Source organism: Xenopus tropicalis, chromosome 1, assembly GCF_000004195.4.
Source record: "Xenopus tropicalis strain Nigerian chromosome 1, UCB_Xtro_10.0, whole genome shotgun sequence".
Lineage (NCBI taxonomy): Eukaryota > Metazoa > Chordata > Amphibia > Anura > Pipidae > Xenopus > Xenopus tropicalis.
Genome location: NC_030677.2, coordinates 162351377 through 162363483, shown reverse-complemented (window position 1 = coordinate 162363483; position 12107 = coordinate 162351377). Strand labels below are relative to the sequence as shown.

The following is a 12107-nucleotide window of genomic DNA, read 5'->3' as shown; positions in this document are numbered from 1 at the left end:
TCTTGTAAAATATTTTAATAAACGTGTCCATAAATAAACATGATACACTTTAAATCCAACAATGTTACTTACAATAAAAAAAGTATACATCTGACTCCATGGCCTAGGAGTGGGATAGACTTGCATCTGAGTCTCCGCTTGTGGATGACTATTCTTACATTTCCAGTGCAAAGGAGCATCTATTTTACAAAAAGAGATGCACGAGTGGTCTCGGAAGAAAAACTCTTCTTGGTACCTGCTCTTTTTTTTTTTTTTCTTTTTTTTTTTTTTTTTACTGAATAAGAATAACCTGTAACCAGGAAGCTGGTTCAAATTCCTCCTCTGTCCCTCTGAACAATAAATAGAAATTCAAAATTGAAACTGGCCCAGGGGAGCCTATGGAAAACAAGGAGAACTACAACAATGGCACTTCTGAAGGCAGTACTGCATGTTACAATGTGAGCCCTACTGTGCTGGAAGCTTTGCGTGGGACGAGATGGACTATCTTGGCTGACTCTGCATTGCTCTGTAATGGCTGGCCACAAGAGTTCATGCTGTGCGCTAAGATGCAGATGCTGAAAAGCTGATTGCCTAAATGCCTGAAATTAATACATGGACATCAATGCATGCATATGCAGAAAGAGCTTAAAGTCATGCTTCATAAGTGGTTACTACATGGATCTGGGCTCAGCTTGCTCGTCTGGCGCTTCCTGATAACTTACTGTACACAGATCGCCAGCCAAAAGAACAAATACTGGTTTCCGTTCATGGATTTTAAATATACCTTTTCAATACTTTTATACAAAAATAATTTCTGCAGAACATAAGATGGTCACCAGATCTCGGAAGGCTTAAGAAAATGCTCAGTGAGGTTACATTTCTGAAGACACTAGAAAAGTGGAACAGTTTGGAGCCCATAAAATGAACACAACCAAGCACATGCCCTTGTAAATGTAAGTGTCCTGGGAAGGTCAAACGTTTGTTCGGTATTTCAACCTTCAGCAGCTGGTGTGCGGAGTGCTGGAGAAGTCCTTAGCTCACGGGTAGAATACATTTGGACTGATACATCTCTGCAACCTTATATCTAATAAGGCCACTGTTGTCTTCTACTGCGCGAGGAGACACATTAGCTGACCTTCTGAAGAAGCTTTTCTTCGGTTTGGCCAAACTGTACAATCACAGACATTTCTGCTATGAACTGCTCACAGCTTTCCTTCGTAACCTGCTTACAGAATCGTAGGTCAATCGAGCAGATATTCCCACAGCGTTTGAAAAAAGTCAGGCACTGATCTGTAACATTATTGCAGTCTAGAAATAAAGGGAAAATACAGATGTAACAGGCAGAGTTCAATGAGAATAGCAAGTTTGGGAGCAGTTTGATAAAATGGCCTAGAAAGGGATCAGCACCATGCAACTGAATACAGAACATGTGAGGCATTGGAATTAGGGTCACACAGGCGTTTAAGTCAATGCAACCTCAGTTGATGGAGCTAAGTAAGAAGCAAGGCACACTGGGAAGGAAGTGTCCCAACAAATATACATAGTTACCACTGCCCACACCACCAGAAACACTGCACTTACAGAGGAGTATGGCACAGGCGGCAACATGGGAAATTCCGCAAAAGAATCTGAGCAGGATAATCATTCCAAACACAAGGTTATGGGAGTGGCTCAAGAAATAAAAAGGTGGATTTCCTGCAATGGCCCAAAGCCCAGTGTCATTCTAACTGAGAATCTGTGGCACCATATGAAAACCGAGAAGCACAACTGAGCTATCTAATATAGAGCAAACCTGCCGGGATGAACGGACCACAACCCTAAATCCTTACCTCCCTAAAACGTAACGGCAGTACTGTACTTGGGGTGAATACCTAATGCAAGCAACAAAAGTCTGTTTTGCTATTTTTTTGCCTAATAAAAAAAAAAACATTACAATTTGTTTTCGGTTATTTATACATGGCTGCTATTCAAAGCAGTGTTTGTCCTTTTCTATTCCCTGCCCTGGTGGCTCAGGCGTTTTAACAATGTAACACAAGGCAGAAGACAGACAGCCCGGGCTTGCTGGAGGAGCCTGGCACTTGCAACATTGTTTAAATAGTCATAACCAGGAGTTCAGCAAATGCTGCTTTCTATAGCAATTAAATTTACAAAAATAATAATTAAAAAACTAATAATTGTTTAATAAATTCATATTGGAAAGTTGCTTAGAATTGCTTTCTTTTATTAGGGTTGACATGTCCTTTAATAGAACATGTGTCACAATAAAAAAAATGTTTTGTTAGGTATATTGTGTAAATGAAATCCATTTTAATTCCAGGCTGTAACACAACAAAATGAGGCAAAGTCCAAGGTGAGTGAGTATGTATGCCTGCCACTGGAGTCTCTCTAGTCTCTAATCATATCATTGTTTAGGTGAAATGAGTATGTGCTTTGAATACCCTTGTGACCCTTGCTCCTATTTGGAACACATAAAACAATTTTTTGCAACTTGTGCTCTAAAATGGTGGCTGTGGAATGCTTTTGCTTTCCATACTCAGTTCAGCACATGCGCAATTACACATTTCCACCTCCAGTGCCTTCTAGGTAGTGGATGTAACAATAGACACAATCGCCAAGGTGCCAACACACACCATTAACATACAGATTTATATTTTTCATTGCTGTATTGTGCCTTTCTCCCTTTTTGAACATTTTTTGCCCCTAATTAACCCTTAACAGGGCTTATTGTTTTTATGTATTTTGTTTTCTGATCAAATAAATATATTTTTCTGTTTTTATTTGAAGTGTGCAGTGCCTATGGAATTTTTGATAATATAATGGAGCAATTAATGGCTTGCCTCCAGTGTACCTGCACCTCACTATACCTATCTGGGTGTGCACTACCATTATGCAATTGCTCTCAGTTAGGAGAGCGGGAATTTAATCAGGCTGCGGGATGGGATGCGTATAGGCTGGGGGACTTAGAATTTGCAATATAGTTTCCTGATGCAGAGTCAGTTGTTATTTACCTGACAAGTTCATCTCTAATAAGGTATCCCTGGTGGAGGTCCCCACTGCTGTGAGCAGGTTGATTGATTGATCCGTGACATGGTTACAGTAGCTCAGGTCTAATTTGGCAAGGAGAGGCATATGCCGAATCATAAGGCGAAGCGAGGCATCTGTGATATCCAAGCCTGCCAGGCGGAGCTCTGTGATATTTCTCAGCTTACTGCGGTTATCAATCTGACCTGCACAGAAAAAAAAAAGACAGTTAGTTCCTCAATCAACACTTTCACTGCAAGATTCTTAGAGCATCATATATAAATTTTGTAAGGGGCAGACAGAGAGATGTCCCACATCCTATCCCCTAGCCATTTGAAAAAACTGCAGTAAAACTTCTAGTGCTGGGCGGGGGATAAACAGGCAGCAGAGGTGCCCTAACTTCTATGGGATAACATGTTACTGTGTGCTTTCATAGAGAAAGAGGGCAGCAACCCTGGCTTCCAATGCTCTATAATGAGCTGGGCCTAGAAATAAGGGTCTGACAATGACATCATATATTGCCTGACCCGCATAATGGAGCAGACAAGTTATTTATGGTATGCTTACATTTATTTTGTAAAGATGAACAGCCCCTTTAAAGTGTGCATTTATTGGACTAATCCCACAAGGACACTCGATTAGCAGCTGGTAGAGATACTTACAGTGATGAACTTGGCACTGATATAGTATAATAAGGAAGATATTTGTGCATCTTTATTTGTATTCAGCAAGAGTTTCCAGACAAACCTTACATATACAGTTTGGGAAAAGAAACCGGAGCCATACCTGGTCTATTATCTGTTGGAGGAGACAGAAGATCTCTCATTTGCGCATCCTTTAGCCCTTCTACCCACTGAACATTGAGTGTCCTAAGTAAGGGGCAGCTGGAACTACAAAGAGCTGAAACTGCAATCCAAGAGCAACCAGACAAGTTAAGGTCCCTTAAAGCTGTGGGGGATAAATAATAAATGGTAAATCAAATTGTTGTGCCTGTCCTACTCATTAAAAATAATATTAATAGCTAGGAAGATTGTCTGTTCATTTTGGCTACACATAGCAGTAGGTAAAATAGCTGATATACTTGGATGCCATGTATTAGTAAACCGGACAGAAGATCATTTGATCGCTTGGCTAACAACTGTATATATGTGCAGATACTCAATGTATAAATGGAATTATCAATAGGTCTGATCAGAATCTACAACAGACAGATGTCATCAAGTTTAGCTGAAACTCACCCCAAATTTTGTTTGCAATGTGGCCAATTTCAACCATACAGGTTATGCATATCAGTTTGGGGGCCAGTTTTGACAAGTTTTACTGTTTAATCTGAAAATGTAATTAACCAATGCACCTGGTTAGTGGGGCACTGGCACATGAGGCAGTCTGTTTATAGGTCTGTTTATAGACCCAATTCTAAGGCACAAAGACAGGATCTCTGTGGAAGTGGGGTCAGGCATATATTAAAGGAATATTGCCTTCAGAATTGTTTTTGCCTGAAAACAGTGTGATATTGTATAAAGTAGTATAGCTGGCGAAACAGGTTTACATTAATTCTAAGAAAAAATTACTGTCATATTTTATGCTTGCATTTGCTGGCATTTATGTGATCTGCAGACACATTGTGTTGTCTAAAATAATTTATTTTGGGTAAAAAGTGACCAGCTACAACCATTCTACTCATCCTGCAGATCAATGTACTTTCCATATCCTACCTGGAAGCCGGTTTATAAGCCAACTGAGTTGTTTTTTGGATATGTTTGTCCAGCTAAGGTCAAGTGAAGCTGGCTGTCTCCTAATAATGCCACTTAGCATAAGCGGGGTGATTGATTTACAGCGGTTTAAGTCAATTTGTGTCCATAACCTCTTATCACAACACCTGTGTAAAAACAAGATACATATTACCCTCTACCTTAGGTCATACATAGCATTTTATCGCAGTGGCTTTAATTTACATTAATAGATTTTTTTTGCCAAAATGCAAACTTTTAGTATAATGTGCTTGTTTTCCCTTTAGATTTTGCTTGGAGACTATTTATCACATGTAGTTCTACTTCTTGTGTTGGCAAAAGTCACAGCTACAAAAATGTGTGCTTTTAGCTTTAGGATAAAAGACATGCTTGTTTAGTAATAGTGTTTTGTTTCTTTAGAAAAAAAACCTGTTAAAAAGAAACAGAATTATCAGTGTACGACTCCTCATTATTTACAAAAGAATCTGCAAAGCTTATGGCATAGCAGCATAATTAGCCCCCAACATTAGAGACATTTGCATTTTCACAAATTCATCACATCCATATGCAGTTTCCACTGTATATAATAAATAAAAGAATTAAAGAAAGTGCTTCTTTCCTTTGCAATCCCTTACCTGCCCCTATGGTATGTATCTAAAACATAAAAAGTTTCCTTCCCCCTCCTAAAATAATTAAGTACACCTGTAAAACTAATTTATGTGACAGATATTTATATTAAAATTTACTGTTAACAAATGTGTCTAAAAAAGGTGGCAATAATAACAATTGTTTGTAGCATTATTATTATTATATAACAATAAAAGAACTGCACTATCCAGAATATCCAGATATTCTAGGGTTAGGTCCAGATAAGAAAAGTCTGAAAGTGTACTTATACTATACATTAATATATTTTTATTATTAGCTGTATTCCCTTGAGAAAGGTCACAGTTATAGACCGAAATGTCGGGTATTTAAAAATAATTTTATAAGGCCTGTTGAATGCTGCACTTCATGGGACTATTACATTATTTATTCCCAGCACCCAGGCAGATGATATATCTTTTAGTGAGAATGCTCCTCCTTTGGGATTATTAATATATTACAACATGTATGGCTGGATACCTACCCTCTAGGAACAAGGAACTTTTTTTAGGCAATGATAACTGTACTTCAAACAAGCCTGAGAGTTTCTTTAAAGTTCTTTGTTGCTTTGGAACCTGTGAGCATAGACATCCTGCTACCTGTACTTGGTAGAGGATTAAGGACATGAACACCCAGTGGGTGACCCACACACAATGTTTTTTAGCATGGGAAAAAGTATGCGGTCCCTGAACCAACTGCGCCCATTGCCGCGGTTATAATTGCCCCAGGGCCAAACGACCGAATTAGCCTACATTTGACCAATGTCGCCCACCCATAGGTGGGGATATCAGGAGAAGATCCGCTCACTTGGCGACCTCGCCAAGCAAGCGGATCTTAACGTGTATGGCCACCTTTAGATGTAAAAAATAACAGATCACAGACTCTTATCAGTATTAACTTATGCAAATATAAACTTGAAAAAAAAGATTACCATCTGTTCCATGTTCTGCAGACTCTCATACAAATGCACAAGTCCCTGTGGCTGAGGTAGCTAAAAATGGCCATCCAGACCTCTCTCTGCATCACATGGGTTGCTCCATTTGCTAGAGGCAGGGAGTCTGGGGGAGGGCTTATTGGGGGTGGCCTTATTACGTGCCGCTCCATTTGCATGCACTTAGGAGGTGACAAGGAAGGTGGTGGGCGGGAGACCCTTGGGGTCGTTTTTAGACTGGGAAAAAGCTGGTGCCTCAGTTCCTTTGGAGTACCATTTAATTCTTTGCTAAAATGATGCATCCTTTCCCCATTGCTAGATATGCATTTTTTTGGCTCTTCATTGTCGCTTTCTGGCTCAGATTTAATAGGATGGTGGTTCTCATTGGCCAAGCTACTTTCAGTTTTTTGTATCTCCTGGTTTAACTCTTTGCTTAATTCTTTGCTTAGTTCCTTATTCGAAACTCTTAGCTTTCTCCTAATCTTCTTCTTCTCCTTGAGCTCTGGCCCCTCTGTGCTAGGACCTGCAGTAGGAGAGCTAGACCTTGACTGGTCACTTTCCTTGGATTTTGGCGGAGCTTCAGTCAAATCATCATCTGGCTCTTGTTTTATACGCCGAAGTGTTTTAGCTATCATTGCTCTTTCATCTGGTGTTTTCCATGATCTCCTCTGGAATAAAGAGCATATATGTATTAAAACGTATCAGTATATGTCAGGATAACAAAACAAAAGTATGGGTTAATATATTTTTAAGCCAATATATTTTTAAATAATTTTGTGTGTTAGAATATCTAGTCTATGATTAAAGGGGTACTTTACCTTTAAACTAACTTTTAGTATGTTACAAAATGTCCTTTCTCAGCAACTTTTCAATCATTTTTATAGGTTCTGAATTATTTGCCTTCCTTTTCCTAGGTTTCAGATGCAAGGGGGGGGGGTCAAAAACATATTCCTCTGTGAGGTAAATATGTTATTGTTATTGCAGCTTTTTATTACTTTTCTTTCTATTTAAGCCACTTCCTGGTTGCTAAGGTAAACTGGACCCTAGCAATCAGATAGCTGTTCAAATTTAAAACCAACGTGCTGCTGAACAAAAGGCTAAATAATTAAATTTTTAATAATAACAAAAATAAACCACAAGAACAATAAAAACTGAAGACCAACTGAAAAACATCCCAGAATATCACGGTCTACATCATACTTAGTTAAATGAACTACCCCTTTAAGTGCCCTGTAGCACAGGAAATGTAATAATGTAAGTTTTATAGACATTATTGGTAGAATTTGTTTTACTTTTTACACTAGGCCTATACCTTCATGTTTCTTTGAGTGCCAGCACATTTTTTTTTATCTCCCTATGGGGTTTTGCTACCTTAGTTGAAGGCTTGGCACCCAAAACCAACTTGTATACTGGTGAGCTTACTATTAATTCATATATGCGAGATGTTTTTTATATATATGGAGCACAGACCAAGTAAATATTACAACTAAATGTATATAAAAAAAATCAACTCAACACAAAACCTGCATTGAGGAAAACAGGCTGCTGAGTGAGGGTTAGTTAAAAGCAACTGGATTATTTCAGAAAATGTGTCAGTTTTAGGTTTATCAGAGATTATACACAAACACCTCAATCATTTTTAAATGCAAACTTATTGTGGCCCATTTATAATGTTAATACATTGAAACACATCAACTAAAACATACCTAGGCTTCTTCATGCAAGTTATTACTTACTAGTACATTTGCATCTAAGCTAATAAATGATGAAAAACCTGTAACGTACCTTTTTTCTTAAAAGCTTCTCTTCTTTTACAAGCTTTAACTATTAAGACACAGAAGAAATTCACTTTTACAATATAGTCATTACAGTTATTTCTAGCTAGACTAAATGCCTTTTTCATTAAAGTGGCAAAGTAAAATCTTAATACATTCCTAGCCAACTCTCCATTCCTCTCAGAGTCGAGCAGGAGAAAAAATAAATATACCCTACCCCACTACCCCACTATAACGCGACAGTTTTTACAGAAGACAATAGGACCAACCCAAAACACCATGGGTGGTACGCTGCAAAGGTTTTTAAGTGTAATGTGACACGTGGCAATTTATCCACATTATGTCCTTGTGAAGCATCTCCATAAAATACTATTTGCAATTAATCATGGAGAAAAGCCATAGCGTACTTAGAAATTAAGAGAACAACCTGTTTGGCACAAGTGTGATCATTCCCTAGCTTATTGATTATATAAATATGAAAATGTTTCCACAAAACCATGTGTTGAAGAGAATTGCAATTCTTATCTGTTTCCAATCCTTCTCTTTCTCTAATCCACTCATCTTTCCTCACCCGTTTCCTCACTGAGGGATCTGGAGGCTTCTCAAATTTTCGCTTCTTTCTAATATGTCCATCCTCTGGCTTCTTTTTAATGACTCCCTCAACAGGCTTCTTTTTGGGCTGCTCATCTGGGATCTGCTTGGGGGTCTCCTCTCGCTCCACCTTCTTTTTCACAATCTCAGTTAGCTCCTTATTGTCTCGATTCACCTTCTGCTCCTTAAGAAGTGACCCAGGCAGATTGGAAGCATATTTGAATCCTGGGCCTCTTTTTTGCTTGTAGACCAAAAAGCGACAAAGAAAAAGCAACTTTATATCTAATATTAGCGGTGAGTAAACTGCGATCATAGATATAAAGTGTGATGTGCAAATAAAGTTATTTACCAGCTATGATGAGCTATGAGATGTACTATGCTGAATAATACAGTAGTGTAAATAAATCATTTGGATAACACTAAATGGGCCATATGCTATAGCAGTTAACACCAGCTGAATGTTTTATTTATTTTTGTAACAGAAAACATTTTAAGCATCAACTAAAAAATGTATACCTTTCTATTCTAAATATATGGAATGCTTCTTTGTCACAAGCTAGAAAACCATTGCTAGCCAATTAACAATATACTACAACACCAGTGAAAATCACTCATCGCTGCAGTTACATTAGACTCACTTTCCCAGTTTTTCCAGCATGATTGCATTTTGGGCACTCCCAGCAGTTTGGAAGTTCATCATTTACTACACCGTCCGACTCTTTTGTCTGTAGAAATATAGAGAAACATCATACATCACATCTAACAGGACCACACTAATTTTCCTTAGAGTTCCAATCACAAACATGTTACAAAAATATATTTTAAACACATGTTTATGCAATCTGAGTATTTTTCCTGAGGTGATAAATATTGTGGGCATTTTGTCACTGCGATTTAAACAAGTGTGGCAAAAAACCACATCTGTCATTGACCTAAAGGGGAAGCATATCTATCTGTTCAACATTTAGACAGGATCTACTGTTTTTGTTACTTCGAGCTAAACAGGGCAAACAGGAAAACTGAAGTTACTCTGTGGTTGGAGTAATTTTGTACTGCGCACACAAATTTTAAAAGTGTGCAGAAAATACATTTTTTGCACACACAAGTGTACAGATAATTTCCCTGCATAATGTGTTCCATTATTAAAACAACAATTAAAAAGTATGTTCAGTTCAATCCCTATTCATTAAACTCATGTTGAACAGGGTGTTATACTGCCACTTTAAGATCAGGGCAAAGGGCTCATTTCCCTCAGTGCCTGCCCATGACAAAGCTGTGGGCAACAATTAGAAGTTGGGCCGATTCTGCCAGATACACCAGAACGTCTCACAGAACACAACAGTTGCAGGGATTTCTTTCCTATAAATATGTTCCAGTTGCTATACTCCTACAAAATGCATTGAAGACAGGAAAATACAGTCAATAGGCCTTACTGTAATATAAGTTACTAAATAAATGATAATGGGTAAATAACTCTATTCCTTTACAACTGTAGAATTTTAAAACTGAACTTTCAAAAATAAATATACTTTTTTTTATCACAATAACAAACTGTTGTGTTATAGTGGGATAGGGTAGATTTATTTTTTCTCCTGCTCGACTCTGAGAGGAATGGAGAGTTGGCTAGTAATGTATAAAGACATTCTTAACAAAAAGTAAATGGGAAACCTTGATATTCCTAAGAACCATGGTGCTTTATAAACATGTGTAATTAGTAATACCAATAAAATATAAGGCTGTAGTTTTTTTTACTGCTAACACTTAATAGAATGACAACTCCTATTTATTAAATATGGTTAATACAGGGCTGAATAGGTTTCCACACAACCAGGCAATCAAAGTTTAAGAAATTGTCAGCAACCCTCTGTGGTGCATGGAGTACAGCGCAGCCCTAAATGATGTAATGTTCCTATTCAAAGGAAAACCATTAAGGCTACTGTAATACTAAATTTTACAGCAGGAGGGTAAATTTAAAGAACATGTAAAACCTACATTTTTCTACCATGTATATAAGTTGGCCACATCACCCCACCCAGGTGGCATAATTTGTACTGCATATATCCCCTCCATTTGCCAGCACCATCACATTTTCCTAAAACAAATAGCAGCTTTCATCCAGTGGCCATTTTCCCTCTGACATCAGTGACATTTACATCTGGAAACAGCATAAGTACACTGTAAATTTCATGCAATGAAGAATGCAGACTTACACAGGCAGAACTTACTTTGATAAAAATCCAAGTCCTGCTTGGATTAATTGAGCACAGTAACGGTTAAGATGAGCTCAGAAGAGGTTAGGAGAAAAAAATAGGAGCAGACAGCTAGAGCAGAGTTTCTATGGGAACCAGCAATGCCAACTTGTCATTGGCTGGTAGACTAGAGGGCATGCTGCAGCCTTACTTTTAACCTTTTATCAACCAGAGTGGAATGTATTTAAAGATTTTAAGAGGTTGTTCACTGATTACATTTTTGTGAGGGGGGTTTACATGTCCTTATTAAGTTTTCATACTAAAAAAAGAGACATTTTCATTGTGTCTGCGAAATTGAAAAACTCAAAAAACTGGAATCGATAAAATGGCTTATATTTTGCCTACATTGCCTAGCACCACTTCCACTAACTTGTACATGAAATCTTGAACTTTTACATTTTGGAAACTCTAATTCAAATGTATAAATTTTAGCAAAAAACTAGAATATAAATTTGATAAATCTGCCCCATTGTTTAGTTTATGTCCTTTTCCATGACATGCCTACCATACATTATTTATTAAAACAGCGCCTAAAACACAAACATAACTGAGGGGTTTTCTGGACTTACCTTAAGGCATCCCGGATGGATAATTTCATTACAGATGGAGCATTCCATCAGCATGACATTAAACTTAGCTTCTTGTCCATCTACACAGTCTTCCTTCCCTGCTTCTCCACACACCAGGCAAACAGCAGTATGAGGAAGGACAGGCTAAGAAAATAAAATGAATGAAGAGGAAAATAAAACATGTACAGGAATTTAGTCAAAAACATAAGAATTGATAAAGAAAATCTGACAAAAATAACAGAAAAAGAGGCTACTGCTGTTTATCACAACACTCGTATGTGACAGGGAGAAAACACTCACTGCAATGCATTGACGCATAATACATGACTGCTTCATTCTTCCTGGACCCCCAAATTTCTTCATGTCCTTGCAAAAGTGACACTCGCCACATTCTGTGCGTAAGCATGCTTCACATTTACGGCATCGAGTCCTCCTGCGACGTGCCCCTGCGCTGGTTCTGTTAGCAGAAAGTTTCACTGCAGGTGAAGTGGCAATTTTCCCTTTGGGCCTTCCAACTGCCCGGTTCTGACATGAAACAAGGTGAAAATGGTGTTAAATACAAATGGAAAGCATAATAAAGCAGTTCAGCATATAATATGGTCAGAGACATTAAACAC

The 12107-nt window shown here is 38.0% G+C and overlaps 1 protein-coding gene across 5 annotated transcripts in view; it reads right to left on the bottom strand.

The window, feature by feature from the left end:
* Positions 1–12107, bottom strand: part of kdm2b (lysine (K)-specific demethylase 2B) — a 76663-nt gene continuing 64556 nt past the window's right edge. For 3 of the 5 annotated variants that reach the window (XM_031892638.1, XM_031892646.1, XM_031892655.1), the window contains 10 exons: positions 11791–12015; positions 11491–11634; positions 9311–9397; positions 8653–8922; positions 8092–8130; positions 6307–6974; positions 4716–4879; positions 3787–3948; positions 2988–3206; positions 257–1287 (listed from right to left, as the gene is read on the bottom strand). In XM_031892638.1, the coding sequence (XP_031748498.1) occupies positions 1106–1287; positions 2988–3206; positions 3787–3948; positions 4716–4879; positions 6307–6974; positions 8092–8130; positions 8653–8922; positions 9311–9397; positions 11491–11634; positions 11791–12015 (2160 nt within the window). In that variant the 3' untranslated portion in view covers positions 257–1105. Of the gene's footprint in view, positions 1288–2987; positions 3207–3786; positions 3949–4715; positions 4880–6306; positions 6975–8091; positions 8131–8652; positions 8923–9310; positions 9398–11490; positions 11635–11790; positions 12016–12107 lie in introns of all 5 variants that reach the window. The other 2 variants (XM_031892630.1, XM_031892631.1) reach the window with 2 other exon arrangements.